Source organism: Salvelinus namaycush, unplaced genomic scaffold (assembly GCF_016432855.1).
Source record: "Salvelinus namaycush isolate Seneca unplaced genomic scaffold, SaNama_1.0 Scaffold296, whole genome shotgun sequence".
Lineage (NCBI taxonomy): Eukaryota > Metazoa > Chordata > Actinopteri > Salmoniformes > Salmonidae > Salvelinus > Salvelinus namaycush.
In genome coordinates, this window is record NW_024059852.1 from 134,687 (window position 1) to 154,871 (window position 20,185).

Below are 20,185 nucleotides of genomic sequence, written 5' to 3' on the forward strand. Positions count from 1 at the left end.
GTATGTTTTCCCCCAACATCACTTTACATAAATTTGTATAGCAGACCCTCATGCCAAATTGAGTCAAATCAACAAAGCATGAGAAGGCTTTGCCTTTGTTTTGTTTTGTTTGTTCGTCAATTAGGGTGTGTAGGAGGAATACGTGGTCTGTCATACGGTAATTTGGTAAAAAGCCAATTTGACATTGTTTTCACTGAGGAAATTAACTAGTCTGCTGTTAATGATAATGCAGAGGATTTTCCCAAGGTTGCTGTTGACGCATATCTCACAGTAGTTATTGGGGTCAAATTTGTCTCCACTTTTGTTGGATTGGGCTGATCAGTCCTTGGTTTCAAATATTGGGGAAGATGCCAGAGCTAAGGATGATGATAAAGAGTTTAAGTATAGCCAATTGGAATTTTGTGGTCTGTATATTTTATAATTTCATTGAGGATACCATCAACAATACAGGCCTTTTTTGGATTGGAGGGTTTGTATTTTATCCTGTAGTTCCTTCAATGTAATTGGAGAATCCAGTGGATTCTGGTAGTCTTTAGTAGTTGATTCCAATATTTGTATTTGATCATGTATATGTTTTTGCAGCTTGTTCTTTGTAATAGGGACAAAAAGATTTGAGTAGTGGTTTACCCATACATCTCCGATTTGGATGGATAACTCTTTGTTGTTTGTTTAGTGTTTTCCAAATTTCCCAGAAGTGGTTAGAGTATATTGGTTCTTCAATTATAGTAGGCTGATTTCTGATGTGCTGTTCCTTCTTTTTCCGTAGTGTATTTCTGTATTGTTTTAGTGATTCACCATAGTGAGGCTCAGATTTTTGGTTGGATAGTTTTTCTATGTTTTTGGTTGGATAGTTTTCTCAATTTGTTTCTTATGTTTTTGCATTCTTCATCAAACCATTTGTCATTGTTGTTAATTTTCTTTGTAATTCTGTTTGAAATGTTTAGATTTGATAAGGAAGCTGAGAGGTCAAATATACTGTTTAGGTTTTCTACTGCCAAGTTTACACCTTCACTATTACAGTGGACCTTTTTGTCCAGGAAGTTGTCTAAAAGGGATTGAATTTGTTGTTTTTGGTAGGTTTCCACACTACTTTCCTTCCATCTATAGTATTTCTTAATATTATTCAGTTCCTTTATCTTTGATGCCTCATGATTGAGTATTGCTCTGTTCAAGTAGACTGTGATTTTGATGTGATCTGATAGGGGTTGTCAGTGGGCTGACTGTGAACGCTCTGAGAGACTCTGGGTTGAGGTCAGTGATAAAGTAGTCTACAGTACTACTGCCAAGAGATGAGCTATAGGTGTACCTAATATAGGAGTCCCCTCGAAGCCTACCATTGGCTATGTGCATACCCAGGGTGCAACAGAGCTGCAGCAGTTGTGACCCGTTTTTGTTGATTATGTTGTCGTAGTTGTGCCTAGGGGGGGAAATGGGGCAGGGAATGCTGTCGCCTCCAGGCAGGTGTTTGTCCTCCTGTGTGCTGAGGGTGTCAGGTTCTTGTCCAGTTCTGGCATTTAGGTCGCCACAGACTAGTACTACATGACCCTGGGCCTGGAAATTATTGATTTCCCCCTCCAGGATGTAGAAACTGTCTTCATTAAAGTATGGGGATTCTAGTGGTCGAATATAGGTAGCACACAGGAGTACATTTTTCTCTGTTGAGATAATTTCCTTTTGAATTTCAAGCCAAATGTGAGTTAGGTCTGCTCTGTACCAAATTAGCATACCCCCTGTTTCACACCTGGTAGTTTGGTGGATGGGACTACCAGCTCTCTGTAACCTAGAGGGCAACCAGTGGGTCCATCTCCTCTATACCATGTTTCTTGTAGGATGACAATGTCTGTATTTCTGATTTCTTTGATGAAGTCCATGTTCCTTTAGGCCAAAGGCAGATGACCTCAGGCCTTGGATATTCCAGAATGAGATAGTGAAGGCTTTGTGTTCCATAAAGTATCCTCTCTCTCTCTCTCTCTCTCTCTCTCTCTCTCTCTCTCTCTCTCTCTCTCTCTCTCTCTCTCTCTCTCTCTCTCTCTCTCTCTCTCTCTCTCTCATTGCTTCCTTCTCTCCCTCCCTCCCCCATCCCTATTTCTATCTTCTCCTGTGTCTCTTCTCTCTGGACTAATGGTTGGCCCCTGCTGTTTGAAAACTCTGCACTCAGATTGGAATAAAATAACACCCAATGACACCTTTCATATCTGACATCAAATGATGTCTCTCCTCTCGGATGGACTTTTTTTTCTTCTCCAAAGCTATGTTGTTCGTGTGGTCTTTCTACTATTATTGTACTGTTGTTGTTAGGGCTATTTATCGCTATGACACTTTGATGTAACGAAACATACTGTTGCCCTCATTACCCTAATGCTCATCCTTGATTCTCCTGTTTAGAAACCATGTCCATTTAAATGGCGTCTGTGTACATCCATGGATGACTCACATGGTTTATTATTGATTGCACTGCACTGAAATGCTCCTCTGCGTCCCAAATGGCACCCTATTCCCTAAAGTGCACTACTTCTGACCAGGGCTTATAGGGCTCTGTAAAGGGAATAATGTGCCATTTTGGACAGGCTCTTAGTCTTCCTCTAGAAATGCTTTGTTTATGTCAGAGTCAGGATCTTTTAGGATGTATTTCCCTGGTGAAGTTGGTGTAGTGATTAGTAGAGACAGACATATGGCTCCATAGCAGGGGACTCACATCTCCTACAGTACACTGGAGGTCAGAGAGAGGCAGAGGTGACTGTGCACTATCACTCTGCTGGGAGAAACAGGGGGAGGAAGAGAGAGACAGAGGGAAGAGAGAGACAGGGGAGGGAGACAGGGGGAGGGAGACAGGGGGAAGAGAGAGGCAGAGGGAGACAGGGGGAGGGAGACAGGTGGAAGAGAGAGGCAGAGGGAGACAGGGGGAGGGAGACAGGTGGAAGAGAGAGGCAGAGGTAGACAGGGGAGGGAGACAAGGGGAAGACAGACAAATAGTTGAAGAGAGTGAGGGTGATGGTAGTGATTTGTGTGATGGTAGCTAGCCTTGAGTGCCAGAAATGCACTTTATAAATAACATTCACTATCATTATTATTATGGAGGTAGAGAGAGAAATGGAAAAGGGGGGAATGCAAGTACTGGAGAGATGCTGCTTCTTGATGAGAGATGTTGTCTTTACTCTGTTCTGCTCAGTTGGTTTGGTGCTGCTTCTTGATGAGAGATGTTGTCTTTACTCTGTTCTGCTCAGTTGGTTTGGTGCTGCTTCTTGATGAGAGATGTTGTCTTTACTCTGTTCTGCTCAGTTGGTTTGGTGCTGCTTCTTGATGAGAGATGTTGTCTTTACTCTGTTCTGCTCAGTTGGTTTGGTGCTGCTTCTTGATGAGAGATGTTGTCTTTACTCTGTTCTGCTCAGTTGGCTTGGTGCTGCTTCTTGATGAGAGATGTTGTCTTTACTCTGTTCTGCTCAGTTGGTTTGGTGCTGCTTCTTGATGAGAGATGTTGTCTTTACTCTGTTCTGCTCAGTTGGTTTGGTGCTGCTTCTTGATGAGAGATGTTGTCTTTACACTGTTCTGCTCAGTTGGTTTGGTGCTGCTTCTTGATGAGAGATGTTGTCTTTACTCTGTTCTGCTCAGTTGGTTTGGTGCTGCTTCTTGATGAGAGATGTTGTCTTTACTCTGTTCTGCTCAGTTGGTTTGGTGCTGCTTCTTGATGAGAGATGTTGTCTTTACTCTGTTCTGCTCAGTTGGTTTGGTGCTGCTTCTTGATGAGAGATGTTGTCTTTACTCTGTTCTGCTCAGTTGGTTTGGTGCTGCTTCTTGATGAGAGATGTTGTCTTTACTCTGTTCTGCTCAGTTGGCTTGGTGCTGCTTCTTGATGAGAGATGTTGTCTTTACTCTGTTCTGCTCAGTTGGTTTGGTGCTGCTTCTTGATGAGAGATGTTGTCTTTACTCTGTTCTGCTCAGTTGGCTTGGTGCTGCTTCTTGATGAGAGATGTTGTCTTTACTCTGTTCTGCTCAGTTGGTTTGGTGCTGCTTCTTGATGAGAGATGTTGTCTTTACTCTGTTCTGCTCAGTTGGTTTGGTGCTGCTTCTTGATGAGAGATATTGTCTTTACTCTGTTCTGCTCAGTTGGCTTGGTGCTGCTTCTTGATGAGAGATGTTGTCTTTACTCTGTTCTGCTCAGTTGGCTTGGTGCTGCTTCTTGATGAGAGATGTTGTCTTTACTCTGTTCTGCTCAGTTGGTTTGGTGCTGCTTCTTGATGAGAGATGTTGTCTTTACTCTGTTCTGCTCAGTTGGCTTGGTGCTGCTTCTTGATGAGAGATGTTGTCTTTACTCTGTTCTGCTCAGTTGGTTTGGTGCTGCTTCTTGATGAGAGATGTTGTCTTTACTCTGTTCTGCTCAGTTGGCTTGGTGCTGCTTCTTGATGAGAGATGTTGTCTTTACTCTGTTCTGCTCAGTTGGTTTGGTGCTGCTTCTTGATGAGAGATGTTGTCTTTACTCTGTTCTGCTCAGTTGGTTTGGTGCTGCTTCTTGATGAGAGATGTTGTCTTTACTCTGTTCTGCTCAGTTGGCTTGGTGCTGCTTCTTGATGAGAGATGTTGTCTTTACTCTGTTCTGCTCAGTTGGTTTGGTGCTGCTTCTTGATGAGAGATGTTGTCTTTACTCTGTTCTGCTCAGTTGGTTTGGTGCTGCTTCTTGATGAGAGATGTTGTCTTTACTCTGTTCTGCTCAGTTGGTTTGGTGCTGCTTCTTGATGAGAGATGTTGTCTTTACTCTGTTCTGCTCAGTTGGTTTGGTGCTGCTTCTTGATGAGAGATGTTGTCTTTACTCTGTTCTGCTCAGTTGGTTTGGTGCTGCTTCTTGATGAGAGATGTTGTCTTTACTCTGTTCTGCTCAGTTGGTTTGGTGCTGCTTCTTGATGAGAGATGTTGTCTTTACTCTGTTCTGCTCAGTTGGTTTGGTGCTGCTTCTTGATGAGAGATGTTGTCTTTACTCTGTTCTGCTCAGTTGGTTTGGTGCTGCTTCTTGATGAGAGATGTTGTCTTTACTCTGTTCTGCTCAGTTGGTTTGGTGCTGCTTCTTGATGAGAGATGTTGTCTTTACTCTGTTCTGCTCAGTTGGTTTGGTGCTGCTTCTTGATGAGAGATGTTGTCTTTACTCTGTTCTGCTCAGTTGGTTTGGTGCTGCTTCTTGATGAGAGATGTTGTCTTTACTCTGTTCTGCTCAGTTGGTTTGGTGCTGCTTCTTGATGAGAGATGTTGTCTTTACTCTGTTCTGCTCAGTTGGTTTGGTGCTGCTTCTTGATGAGAGATGTTGTCTTTACTCTGTTCTGCTCAGTTGGTTTGGTGCTGCTTCTTGATGAGAGATGTTGTCTTTACTCTGTTCTGCTCAGTTGGTTTGGTGCTGCTTCTTGATGAGAGATGTTGTCTTTACTCTGTTCTGCTCAGTTGGCTTGGTGCTGCTTCTTGATGAGAGATGTTGTCTTTACTCTGTTCTGCTCAGTTGGTTTGGTGCTGCTTCTTGATGAGAGATGTTGTCTTTACTCTGTTCTGCTCAGTTGGTTTGGTGCTGCTTCTTGATGAGAGATGTTGTCTTTACTCTGTTCTGCTCAGTTGGTTTGGTGCTGCTTCTTGATGAGAGATATTGTCTTTACTCTGTTCTGCTCAGTTGGCTTGGTGCTGCTTCTTGATGAGAGATGTTGTCTTTACTCTGTTCTGCTCAGTTGGCTTGGTGCTGCTTCTTGATGAGAGATGTTGTCTTTACTCTGTTCTGCTCAGTTGGTTTGGTGCTGCTTCTTGATGAGAGATGTTGTCTTTACTCTGTTCTGCTCAGTTGGCTTGGTGCTGCTTCTTGATGAGAGATGTTGTCTTTACTCTGTTCTGCTCAGTTGGTTTGGTGCTGCTTCTTGATGAGAGATGTTGTCTTTACTCTGTTCTGCTCAGTTGGTTTGGTGCTGCTTCTTGATGAGAGATGTTGTCTTTACTCTGTTCTGCTCAGTTGGTTTGGTGCTGCTTCTTGATGAGAGATGTTGTCTTTACTCTGTTCTGCTCAGTTGGTTTGGTGCTGCTTCTTGATGAGAGATGTTGTCTTTACTCTGTTCTGCTCAGTTGGTTTGGTGCTGCTTCTTGATGAGAGATGTTGTCTTTACTCTGTTCTGCTCAGTTGGTTTGGTGCTGCTTCTTGATGAGAGATGTTGTCTTTACTCTGTTCTGCTCAGTTGGTTTGGTGCTGCTTCTTGATGAGAGATGTTGTCTTTACTCTGTTCTGCTCAGTTGGTTTGGTGCTGCTTCTTGATGAGAGATGTTGTCTTTACTCTGTTCTGCTCAGTTGGTTTGGTGCTGCTTCTTGATGAGAGATGTTGTCTTTACTCTGTTCTGCTCAGTTGGTTTGGTGCTGCTTCTTGATGAGAGATGTTGTCTTTACTCTGTTCTGCTCAGTTGGTTTGGTGCTGCTTCTTGATGAGAGATGTTGTCTTTACTCTGTTCTGCTCAGTTGGTTTGGTGCTGCTTCTTGATGAGAGATGTTGTCTTTACTCTGTTCTGCTCAGTTGGTTTGGTGCTGCTTCTTGATGAGAGATGTTGTCTTTACTCTGTTCTGCTCAGTTGGTTTGGTGCTGCTTCTTGATGAGAGATGTTGTCTTTACTCTGTTCTGCTCAGTTGGTTTGGTGCTGCTTCTTGATGAGAGATGTTGTCTTTACTCTGTTCTGCTCAGTTGGTTTGGTGCTGCTTCTTGATGAGAGATGTTGTCTTTACTCTGTTCTGCTCAGTTGGTTTGGTGCTGCTTCTTGATGAGAGATGTTGTCTTTACTCTGTTCTGCTCAGTTGGTTTGGTGCTGCTTCTTGATGAGAGATGTTGTCTTTACTCTGTTCTGCTCAGTTGGTTTGGTGCTGCTTCTTGATGAGAGATGTTGTCTTTACTCTGTTCTGCTCAGTTGGTTTGGTGCTGCTTCTTGATGAGAGATGTTGTCTTTACACTGTTTTGCTCAGTTGGTTTGGTGCTGCTTCTTGATGTGTAGAATATGGGGTCTAAAAAAGGCAGTTCTCCATGGGCCTGATCAATAGAACCATGTCTCTCTCTCTCTCAGCCCATTGGGTGTCTATTAACATAATGCTAACTAAATTCAATTTTTTCAATAAAGGCTGCTGGTTAAATAGTCTTACGAGCACAAACAACAAAGTCGTTGCAAAGACAGGCAACCCAGCTCATGAAGTTATACATATAAGGTGGGAGCTACTGAATGTCATTTTTGGTGAGTTTGGACATTTACAAGCAAATGTGAGATATTGTGCAAATGAGCAAAGTTTCGACGCATGTTTGTCTGAAGGAAGAACAGCACTGGCTCTGGAGCAGCATGTAACATGCTCTGTCTGTGTAAAGTTGCTAGGGCAACAGGTCTGCCTGCTCTGCTGGGAGAAGAGGGGGGTGAGACCAGACTGAGGGGCCAAGAACGGAAATGATACAAAAATAAACACAAGGAAGTCAAAATAGTAGCAGTGGCAGCTGTACAGATAACTCATCTATAGAGCTTTGACTTGTCAAACACGGCAGATAGATAACACAATATGATGCCCCGTCTCCTTATTAATTCAGCCACTTACTGAGATAACTAGCAAGTTACACCAAATAAACAGCTGGACTCACCTGCTCCCTCGTTCAGCCATTGTGCTATTTACAAACAAACACGTGACTGGCTCAACTGCTCTGGGGAACTACGGTAAGCTTCATAATGTAAATTAATGTGACCAGTGAAATGAAGAACGCAATTTGCTTTATCTCCTAATGTATTGCACAAGTTGACTGCAGGTATTTACTTAAAGTAGCTAGAAACATTTACATTTATCGAAAAACGTATAATAAATAGATTTGAAGGTATTGACGGTATCGAAAAGCCATTCCGTGGCTTTTTCCAAATACCCAGGTATAGGGTATATATGGTATACCGCCCAAGCCTAGCCAGTAGTCAGTCACTTGAGTGTCTTTGTATTATATAATACCCTAGTACCTCAGGCTGCTGATTGGTTGTGTGTCTCTCTGGCAAAGCCCACCCACTCAATACTGTCTCAGAGGTTCATAGTGTGGGAGGGATGCCCCTCTCTCCCCCTCTCTCTTTATTCAAAGGGCTTTATTGGCATGGGAAACATATGTTTACATTGCCAAAGCAAGTGGAATAGACAATAAACAAAACGGAAATAAACAATCAGAAATGAACAGTAAACATTATGCTCACAAAAGTTTTCAAAGAATATAGACATTTCTCAATAGCAAGGCTATGCACACTGAGTTAATGCTTTTCTTAATTTTAGGTCAGTCACAGTGGTCAGGTGTTCTTCCACAGTGTACTCTCTGTTTAGGGCCGAATATCATTCCAGTTTTCTCAGTTAAGTGGTCAGGTATTCTTCCACTGTCTACTCTCTGTTAAGGGCCAGATCACATTCCAGATTGCTCTGTTTTTTGGTTGATTCTTTCCAGTGTGTCAAATAGTTATCTTTTTGTTTTCTCATAATTTTGTTGAGTCTAATTGTGTTGCTGGCCTGGGGCTCTGTGGGGCATGCTTGTGTTTGTGAAAATAGCCTCAGAACCAGCTATCTGAGGGGACTCTTGTCTAGGTTAATCTCTCTGTAGGTGAGGGCTTTGTGGTGAAATGTGTGGCCATCTCTTCCTTTTAGGTGGTTGAAGAATTTAGCTCTTTAAAAAAAGTATTTAAATCTTTGTCTCGTCTCTCATCTCTCTCTAAATTCATTTCAAAGGACTTTATTGGCATGGGAAACGTATGTTTACCTTGCATAAGCAAGTGGAATAGACAATAAACAAACCGGAAATAAAAAATGGAAATAAACAGGGGTAATAAACCAGCAGAAATGAATGGTAAACATTACGCTCACAATTATTTTTTATTTTATTAACTTTTACCCCCAATTTTGTGATATCCAATTGACAGTTACAGTCTTGTCCTATCGCTGCAACTTCCGTACGGATTCGGGAGAGGTGAAGGTCGAGAGCCATGCATCCTCTGAAACAGAACCCTGCCAAGCCGCACTGCTTCTTGACACACTTAACCCAGAAGCCAGCCACTCCAATGTGTCAGATGAAACACCATACACCAGGCGACCATGTCAGCGTGCATGCGCCCGGCTCGCCACAGGAGTCGCTAGAGTGAGATGGGACAAGGACATCCCGGCTGGCCAAACCCTCCCTTAACCCGGACGACTCTGGGACAATTGTGCGCCGCCTCATGGGTCTCCCGGTTGTGGCCGGCTGTGACACAGCCCGGATCAAATCCGGGTCTGTAGTGATACCTCAAGCATTGCGATCCAGTGCCTTAGACTGCTGCACCACTCGGTAGGTGATGATGGTGTTGGAGTCGTGCCTGACCATGCAGTCGTGGGTGAACAGGAAGTACAGTACAGGAGGGGACTGAGCACGCACCCCTGAGGGGCTCCAGTGTTGAGGATCAGTGTGGCAGATATGTTGTTACCTACCCTTACCACCTGGGGCGGGCCGTCAGGAAATCCAGGATCCTTAGCTTAGTGATGAGCTTTTGAGGGCACTATGGTGTTGAACGCTGATCTGTAGTCAATGAATAGCATTCTAACATAAGTGTTCCTTTTGTCCAGGTGGGAAAGGGCAGTGTGGAGTGCAATAGAGATTGCATCATCTGTGGAGCTGTTTGAGCGGTATGCAAATTGGAGTGGGTCTAAGGTTTCTGGGATAATGGGGTTAATGTGAGCCATTACCAGCCTTTCAAAGCACTTCATGGCTACAGACATGAGTGCTACGGGTCTGTAGTCATTTGGGCAGGTTATCTTAGTGTTCTTGGGCACAGGTACTATGGTGGTCTGCTTGAAACATGTTGGTATTACAGACTCACTTTACAATGGTGTTTGTTCTTCACTTGTTGCCCTTATCTTGGGCAACAGGTCACACATATTGCTGCTGTGATGCTGTGGTATTTCACCCAATAGATAGGGGAGTTTATCAAGATTGTGGTTCTGTGTAATCTGAGGGATAATGTGTCTCTAATATGGTGCACATAGCCTGTCTTCTCTTTAGAGCCAGGTCTGCCAACGGCGGCCTCTCTCAATAGCAATGCTCACTGAGTGTACATACTCAAAGCTTTCCTTAAGTTTGGGTCAGTCACTGTGTACTCTCTGTTTAGGGCCAAATAGCATTCCAGTTTGCTCAGTTTTGTTGTTCATTCTTTCCAATGTGGCCAGCAATTATCTTTTAGTTTTCTCATGATTTGGTTGGGTCTAATTGTGTTGCTGTCGTGGGGGTCTTTGGGGTCTGTTTGTGTTTGTGAACAGAGCCCCAGTACCAGCAGGCTGAGGGGACTCTTCTCCAAGTTCATCTCTCTGTAGGTGAGGGCTTTGTTATGAAAGGTTTGAGAATCGCTTCCTTTTAGGTGGTTGTAGAATTTAACTGCTCTTTTCTGCATGTCTCTCTTTCCTCTCTCCTATTTTTCTCCTCTCTCATGCTCTCTTATCCCTTTCTCTCTCTTCTCTCACCCTCCCTCTGTACTTCCTGTTCCACTAACACCTCCTTCCAGGACCCTGTAGAGTGGTAGAGCTGGCGGCCAGCACTTGACGCAGATCAGCCCCTCTCATGCGTCACCATTCATCGCTTTGGCCCTGGCCCTGTCTGAATAATTGTACAGTACAGCCTCCCTGTCTCGCAGCCTCCCTGTCTCGCAGCCTCCCTGCCTCGCAGCCTCCCTGCCTCGCAGCCACCCTGCCCCACAGCCACCCTGCCTCACAGCCTCCCTGTCTCACAGCCTCCCTGTCTCACAGCCTCCCTGTCTCACAGCCACCCTGTCTCACAGCCTCCCTGTCTCACAGCCTCCCTGTCTCACAGCCTCCCTGTCTCGCAGCCTCCCTGTCTCCCAGCCTCCCTGTCTCACAGCCTCCCTGTCTCGCAGCCTCCCTGCCTCGCAGCCACCCTGCCCCACAGCCTCCCTGTCTCACAGCCTCCCTGCCTCGCAGCCACCCTGCCCCACAGCCACCCTGTCTCACAGCCTCCCTGTCTCACAGCCTCCCTGTCTCACAGCCTCCCTGTCTAACAGCCTCCCTGTCTCACAACCACCCTGTCTCACAACCACCCTGTCTCACAGCCTCCCTGTCTCACAGACTCCCTGTCTCACAGACTCCCTGTCTCACAGCTTACCTGTCTCACAGACTCCCTGCCTCACAGCCTCCCTGTCTCACAGCCACCCTGCCCCACAGCCACCCTGTCTCACAGCCTCCCTGTCTCACAGCCACCCTGTCTCACAGCCTCCCTGTCTCACAGACTCCCTTCCTCACAGTTACATACATTCATTCATAGATGAATTAATTCATGCTCAGAGAGAAGGATGAGTGTAGAAGGAGGCCATTAGTGGGATCAGCAGAATGGTCTGAGGGCAATTCCATGGTAAAACCACAGACTACTTTTAACAATTTCCACTAAACATTTGATACACATTTACAGGAAGAACTGTGCAGGACAAAGTTATGTAGCAGAATAAAACTGAGGGAGATTTTACTGTAATTCTGTTACCAAACTTTGCATCTTCACAGTTTTTCCAGTTAATTATTTTATTTATTTATTTACTATGTAAAATGTTGAAAAAAGTCATTGTTCATAGAGTTGTGTGGTTGGTTAAACTTTTAAGTCAATGTTTTTTGTTTGACTTTAATGTGAAAAATCGTCTCGGCGTAATTTGGTTACTGTGGATTTGCCCTTGATAATGGTTTTTGTTCATGATTTTGTAGCATTTTAACTGCTTTTGTTAACCAGGCTGTGTATAGTGCAGTATGCCGTTTCTACTATGCTGCAGCACCCGAAGTGTATGATTAAATTAATTCCAAGTATGTTTCGCCTTGGTGCTGTGTTGTCTGTTCATTACTGTAGAATATCTAGTGGAATACAGGTCAGACCTGGGAGGGCTCAGGGGGAGAGAAGGGAAGCAGAAGCTCAAATGAATGACATTACATTATTGTAGCCGCAAGCTCAGCAGAATATGACAACATGGAAACAAAGGAAACCGTATTGTAGTCTGCATTGTTTCTGTGTACTCTTCTCTTTTACCCTTTTTTGTTGTTGTACTTTTACCCCTTTTTCTCCACAGTTTTATGATATCCAGTTGGTAGTTACAGTCTTGTCCCATCGCTGCAAATCCCGTACGGACTCTGGAGAGGCGAAGGTCGAGAGCCATGCGTCCTCCGAAACACGACCCTGCCAAGCAGCACTGCTTCTTGACACAATGCTCGCTTAACCTGGAAGCCAGCCGCACCAATGTGTCGGATTAAACACCGTACACCTGGCGACCATATCAGCGTGCATGCGCCCGGCCCGCCAAACCCTCCCCTAACCCGGACTACGCTTGGCCAATTGTGTGTCGCCTCATGGGTCTCCCAGTCACGGCCGGCTGTGACACAGCCTGGGATCAAACCCGGTTCTGTAGTCACGCCTTAGACCGCTGCGCCACTTGGGAGGCCCTTGTCTTTTACTCTTTAATTGAAAACATGAGGCATCGGCTGCTTTGCAAATTGGAATACGCCATTCATTTGAATGTTTGCTCAGGGCACTTAGGCTAAAGAAACATGTACTGTAGCTAGAAACACAACTTAAGCTGAGATTCCATCAAGGATTTGTCTAAATTGCATTAAAGCCTTAACAGATCTGAGTTGGTAAAACTGCTGGCTCAACTCTTTCCCCTTACCTGTCTCTGTCAGCCCTTCCTTCCTTCCTTCCTTCCTTCCTTCCTTCCTTCCTTCCTTCCTTCCTTCCTTCCTTCCTTCCTTCCTTCCTTCCTTCCTTCCTTCCTTCCTTCCTTCCTTCCTTCCTTCCTTCCTTCCTTCCTTCCTTCCTTCCTTCCTTCCTTCCTTCCTTCCTTCCTTCCTTCCTTCCTTCCCCTCTCTCTCTCTCTCTCTCTCTCTCTCTCTCTCTCTCTCTCTCTCTCTCTCTCTCTCTCTCTCTCTCTCTCTCTCTCTCTCTCTCTCTCTCTCTCTCTCTCTCTCTCTCTCTCTCTCTCTCTATATATATATATATATATATATATATATATATATATATATATGTTCCTGGTGGGAGCAGCTATTCCAGCTGGCTCAGCACTCAGGTCCATTCTCAAAGTAACATTACATAAGAGCTGACAGCATTGTCTTTGGTCTGTCAGGCTGGATAATACAGCGGGTGACAAACTGCCCCGCTTGCCGCCGCTCTCTCACACACGCGCACACACACAGCAGTGTGAATTGTGGGTCATTCCCTTCTATTGTCCCTGTAGCCTTGATTTAGACCTTTAGTCAACACAAAGTTGACCTCTCTACTGTACTAGCTACATATAGGAGCTCTGTTCACAACCCATCCACAGTCTTGCTGTTCACATAGCAAAATGGTTGGGCTAACTTTAATCTCTAGGCCCATTGAATTAGGTCAGATAGTGTGATATTTGTCTGCACCATTGGAGGCTGGTGGGAGGAACTATATGAGAATGGGCTCATTGTAATGTCTGGAATAGAATAAAATGGAATAGATTAAAATATGGTTTCCATATGTTTGATCTGTTTGATACCGTTCCATTTATTTCATTCCAGCTTTTACAATGAGCCAGTCCTCCTATAGCTCCTCCCACCAGCCTCCTCTGGTCTGCACTGTCGATTGAGGGATTAGTGTTGCGTAGTGACAGATTTCACTTTATTGATTTGATATGATTTCATGGTGATGCTTTCAGCTCCACTGTGTAGGCTGTTTGTCATTGGGTTGTTTCAAAGAGAACAGAATAGAACTTAGGCAAAGTGGTGAGGGGGGTGTTGGCAGTCAGGAACTACTGCCCCAGTTCTCACACTAACGCTCAGGCCCTCTCCGGAATTCTATTGGTCTGTCTACAAGCTAGATCTTTCCATCAGCAGCCCAATCTACCTTGTATGGGTACAACAGCAGATTGTGTACTGATGTCCAGTCTGTGTATTGTAGGTTGATGATCAGAACATATACACAAGTGTTTGTTTGGGTGAATACACACACACACACACACACACACACACACACACACACACACACACACACACACACACACACACACACACACACGGGACCCGTTGATGGAAACGTGGCGTATCCGCCATGGCCAGATTACACGACCCTTTGCAATAAAGACCCACACCGCTTTGTACTTTAGTGGCAAGCTGATTACTACAGACAGAGAAATCCATTGGCTTAGATAACTTTCAAACAACAGCTTGTTTATAAATGGGTTGGCTTAATTTGAGTGGGATGTGTGATTTCAGAATGAATCATGGTATGCCACTAAGCCCCTTGTAGTTTTAGGCTGCTTCCCACATGGCACCCTATTCCCTATTTAGTGCACTACTTTTGACCATAGCTCAAGCTCATAGAGTTCTGGTCAACAGTAGTGCAATTTATAGGAAATAAGGTGCCGTTTGGGCCACAGCCTTAGTTGTATGGCTATACTGTTGATTACTGTGCATTAGAGAGGGGCTGGCCTTGTCAAACAGACTGTAGTGGAGAGGCAAAGCGGGCGCTGGCCATTGCATCAACCCCCTAACCAAGCCCTGCTCCATCCACTGTGATTAATCTGTCCCCGAAAATCCATCCCTGAGCCAATCTCTCAGTTGTCTGGTCCCACTGTATTCATCCTCATATCATTAGATAACACGACTGGCTGTAGCTCTGTCAGTAAACTGTACTGTACCACCAGTCCTACCCTGACAAGTCTCCCACTTATCCAGAGGGACTAGCTCTGTGGACCAACACTCCTCTCAGTATTGTAACAGTTCTGCTGTAGGCTGTCCTCTCAGGGGCTGGCCCTGGGCTCTGGACAAAGGCCTGGTTGGTGTCTCTGGTCTACATCCCAGCAGACCACTCACTCACTCACTCACTCACTCACTCACTCACTCACTCACTCACTCACTCACTCACTCACTCACTCACTCACTCACTCACTCACTCACTCACTCACTCACTCACTCACTCACTCACTCACTCACTCACTCACTCACTCACTCACTCTCTCTTTCTCTCTCTCTTCTTTCTCTCACTCCTCATCTGCAGATGGAGGGAATGAGGACCTGGCAGACCCCCGCTCGCCCAGTCTAGAGAACCATCCCCACCTGAGCCACACTGGTCAAGGTAGGTAGTTACACTACTGGGTGTGTTACACTACTCTGTGGACCAAATCCCCTGTCTCTTTCTCTCTTTTTCTGTCTCTCTCTCTCTGTCTCTTTCTCTCTATGTCTCTCTCTCTGTCTCTTTCTCTCGCTCTCTCTCTGTCTCTCTCTCTCTGTCTCTCTCTCTGTCTGTCTCTGTCTGTCTCTGTCTCTGTCTCTTTCTTTGTCTCTCTCTCTCTCTGTCTCTGTCTGTCTGTCTCTCTTCAATTCAATTCAATTCAATTGACTTTATTAACATGGCAAGTTCATTATTACTTACATTGTCAAAGTATACATATCGAAAAATAAAAATAAAATATATATGTATATATATACAAAATATATATATATTTATATATAAATAAATGGTGGGACCAAAAGCAATAATAATAGTAGTAGTGGACATGGGATTACCATTAACAACAACTACAACAACAATATTAATCAGAACAACAATACATTAAATCAATGGTAGTAGACCAGTGTCAACATGACTGAGAAGACACATGACCTGGTATGAAAGACAAAACAAAACAAGATGGGAAATATTATCAACTTTACTTTGCACTTTTCACTGGCTGTCCCTCAGGCTGTGGCAGGAGGACAAATATTTGGCTGCCAAAACTGCACATTTTGGCTTTTCACCCAATAAATATTAGATTTTTTCTTCATCTTTTATAGTTTCAAATTCTTTGTATTGAATTATAATTTTGGGAAAGAAATATTCTCTTAGGTCTGAGTATTTGTCACAGTGTAATAGGAAATGCAGCTCTGTCTCTACCTCTCCCCTGGAGCAGAGTGAGCACAGCCTGTCCTCTCTGGGCAACCAGGTTTGTCTGTGACGACCGGTCTCTATAGCCAGACTGTGCTCACTGAGTCTGTACCTAGTCAATGTTTTCCTCAGTTTTCTATCAGTCACAGTGGTCAGATAGTCTGCCACCATGTACTGTCTGTTTAGAGCCAAATAGCATTGAAGTTTACTTTGATTTTTTGTGGTGTCTTTCCAATAGGTGATATATTTTTCTTTTTGTTTTGTGATGATTTGGTTGGGCCAGATTTTCTGAGGGCTGTTCTGAGGCTCTATGGGGTTGGTTTGGGTTGGTGAACTGAGCCTCAGAACCAGCTGGCTGAGGGGACTCTTCTCTGGTTTCATCTCTTGACATTGTAGAGCTGTGTGATGGAATGTTTTGGGGTCACTTGTTTTTAGATGGTTGTAAAATTTGATGGCTCTTTTTTCTATTCGAATGAGGAGGGGGTATTGGCCCAATCCTGCCCTACATGCGTTATTTGGAGTTTTTCTTTGCACTTGCAATACAGTCTTGCAAAACTCTGCATGCAGTATTTCGATTGGATGTTTGTCCCATTTGGTAAATTCATTATTAGAGACTGGACCCCATACTTCACTCCCATATAGAGCAATTGGTTCTATAACCGATTTAATTTCTTTTATTGGAATTTCGATTTTGATGTTCCTTTTAATGGCATAGAATGCTCTTCTTGCTTTGTCTCTCAGCTCATTCACAGCCATGTGAAAGCTACCTGTGTTGCTGATATTTAGTCCTAGATATGTGTAGTTTTTGGTGTGTTCTAATAGAACTGTGTCCAAATAGAATTTATATTTGTCATCCTTATTTCCGGACCTTTTTTGGAATATCATTATATTTGTTTTTTTTAGGTTAACGGTCAGAGCCCAGGTCTGACAGAACCTGTGCAGATGATCTAGGTGCTGCTGTAACCCCTCTTTAGTGGGAGACTGCAGCACCAGGTCATCTGCATACAGCAGAGACTTGATTTCAGTGTTGTGTAGGGTGATACCAGGTGCTGCCGATTCTTCTAAGGTTTTTGCCAATTCATTAATGTAGATGTTAAAAAAGTGTTGGACTTATTGGGCAGCCCTGTTTCACTCCCCGCCACTGAGAGAAGAACTCTCTTTGCTTGTTGCCAATTTTAACCGCACATTTGTTTTTAGTGTACATTTATTTAATAAAATCATATGTTTTCCCTCCAATACCACTTTCTATTAGTTTATAAAAAAGACCTTCGTGCCAAATTGAAAACATGAGTAGATTTTGCCTTTGTTTTGGTTAACTTGTTTATCAATTAGAGTGTGGAGGGTGTAAATGTGGTCTGTTGTACGATCATTTTTTAGAAATCCAATCTGGCTTCTGCTCAGGACGTTGTGTTCGTCAAGGAAATGATGTAGTCTGCTATTTATAATACTGCAGAGAATTTTCCCCAAGTTGCTGTTAACGCAAATTCCTTTGTAATTATTTGGGTCAAATTTGTCTCCATTTTTATAGATTGGTGTGATCAATCCCTGGTTCCAAATATCGGGGAAAATACCTGCAGTGAGGATAATGTTGAAGAGTTTGAGTATAGCCAATTTTAATTTGTGGTCTGTATATTTGATCATTTCACTTAAAATACCAGCAGCACCACAGGCCTTTTTGGGTTGGAGAGTGCATAGTTTTTCCAATAATTATTCTTCTGTAATTGGGGTATCCACAGGATTCTGATAGTCTTTGACTGCTAATTCAAGGATTTGTAATTTTTCTTGTATATCTTTTTGTTCTGGGCTCTTTGTTATATTGCTGTAGAGGTTTGCAAAGTGATTTCTCCCCATATCCCCATTTTGGATAGCCAATTCCTCATGATGAGGTTTGTTTAATTTATTCCAATTCTCCCAGAAGTGGTTTGATTCTATGGATTCCTCAATTCCATCCAGCTGATTTCTAATGTGCTGTTCCTTTTTTGTTCTTAGGGTGTGTTTGTATTGCTTCAGTGTTTCCTCATATTGAAGGCGTATATTTTTGTTATCTGCTTCTCTGTGTTTTTGATTAGATATATTTCTCAATGACTTTCTTAGATTTTTGCAATCCTTATCAAACCATTTTTCATTATCTGTTATTTTTGGTTTGCTCTTATGCTTCTTTAAATTAGCCAAAGAGGCTAATTTGTCAAATATAAAGTTTATGTTCCTAACGGCCAAATGTACACCTTCATTGCTGAAGGAGAATGTTAAGGCTAAAAAGTTAATTTTTTTGTCTACTAATTGCTTTTTGGTAGATGTCTGTACTGTTTGCACTCCATCTATAGGCCTGTTTAGTACCATGTAATTTATTGGGCCGTGATGCTTCATGGTTGGGTTCTGCTCTTCTCAGATACACTGTGATTTTACTGTGGTCTGAGAGGGGTGTTAGTGGGCTGACTGTGAAGGCTCTGAGAGACTCTGGGTTTAGGTCGGTGAGGAAGTAGTCTACAGTGCTGCTGCCAAGGGATGAGCTGTAGGTGTACCTACCAAAAGAGTCCCCTCTCAGCCTGCCATTGACTATGTACAGACCCAGTGTTCGACAGAGCTTCAGGAGCTGTGCTCCGTTTTTGTTTTTCACCTTGTCATAGTTGTTTCTGTGGGGGTATGTGGGGAGGGAAAGGTTGTTGCTTCCTGGTAGGTGTTTATCCCCATGACTGTTAATAGTGTCTTGTTCTTCTGCTGTTCTAGCATTCAGGTCTCCACAGACCAGTACGTTGCCTTGGTCCTGAAAGTGACTAATCTCCCCCTCTAGAATGGAGAAACTCTCTTCGTTGAAGTAGGGTGATTCTGAGGGGGGAATGTATGTAGCACAGAGGAAGACGCTATCTGTCAAGATAGCCTCCTTGTTGATTTTTAAGCAGATAAAGAATTCTCCTGTTTTGATCAATTCGATTGAATTAATTAGTTCAGATTTATACCATATTAGCATTGCCCCTGAGTCTCTGCCCTGTTTGATTCCTTTTAATTTAGTGGATGGTATGATTATCTCCCTATAACCTAGTGGACAGCCAGTGGAAACATCATCTCTGCACCATGTTTCCTGTAGTACTACAATATCAACATCATCAATTTATTTCAGGAAGTCTGGGTTTCTGCTCTTTAGCCCAAAAGCAGAGGACTTCAATCCTTGTAAATTCCAACATGCAATGTAAAAAGATTTCCTAACTTTTTTTTATTCTTTACCTTCAAAATGAGACAAACACTCACAATCCAACAAGAACTATTAAAATATGATTTTTCAATTAAAGTAAACTCTTATTTTGCAAATGTGATTTGTTTATCATTTAAGATAGAATTTGTGTCATGCCACTTGGGTGGATGTAGTGTGAGGATGGTGGAGTTCTTGTGCTCATCTTACCATGACCCTCGGCCTATCACATGTGAGCATAGTAGACTCAGCATTTGTTTAATGTCACTAATATCGTTGGTGGGGGCTGGGCCAGTTGCTCCTCTCACAGCCTGTGCGTAGCTCTGCCTGCTGGACTGTGGTTCCTCCAAGTGTGGTTCTGCGGTGGGGGGCAGGGGGGTGAGAGGCCTCGTCTGGGTGGCTCTGAAGCTGGGCTGCGGTGGTCTGTGCTGTGCTGGCTGTGGTGGCAATTGAGATTGGTGGTGCTGTGGTTGTGGCTGGGGGTTCCAGGGTGCTGGTCCGGGGTGTTGTCTCGGTGATCTCGGCGGGGTGGAGATTGCTCCGCTGTTCCTGGGTGGAGAGGTCGGGCTGCGGTTTAAAGCGACGTCCTTGAGAGTCTTGGCAAGGATGGGGACTGTCTCCCTGTACAGGTGAACATGGTCATAGAGACAGTCCAGATCGAGGGTGGGATGGTGGGCCAGGTGTACATTGGGTCGCAGGGCACAGTCCCGGGATAGGCTGGCGTTTATTCTTTGGATTGTGGCAGGGTGGAAGTCCCTCCTCTGTAGAAGGGTTGACACTACGATTCTTGAGTTGGGGAAGATTGCGGAGGCCTTCTCAATCACTCCCCGTAGTGAAGTGGCCACCCTCTCCTGCTGAGCACGCAGGTCGTTGCTTCCGGTATGTATGATTATGTGGCTTGGCGACCCGAGATGGGCCTTATCAAGCAGCTCCATGGCACTCTGCGTTGTTGGGCATCACACCTTTTTCGTTTTGTGTCTAGGGAAAAGTTTATTCTCCTGAACATACTTCCCATTTGAGTCCATTAACAGGACGATGTCAGCCAGTGTTTCTTCTGGACAGGGGGGGGGGGGGGGGGGGGGGGACAGAGGGGGGGCTGGTG

General features: G+C 44.1%; 1 protein-coding gene across 1 annotated transcript in view; it reads left to right on the forward strand.

Moving 5' to 3' along the window:
* Positions 1-20,185, forward strand: part of LOC120039728 (protein TANC2-like) — a gene marked incomplete at its 5' end in the record, with an annotated part of 221,089 nt that overhangs the window by 123,302 nt on the left and 77,602 nt on the right. The window contains one exon of the mRNA XM_038985132.1: positions 15,030-15,107. Coding sequence (XP_038841060.1) covers positions 15,030-15,107 — 78 coding nt within the window. The remainder of the gene's footprint in view (positions 1-15,029; positions 15,108-20,185) is intronic.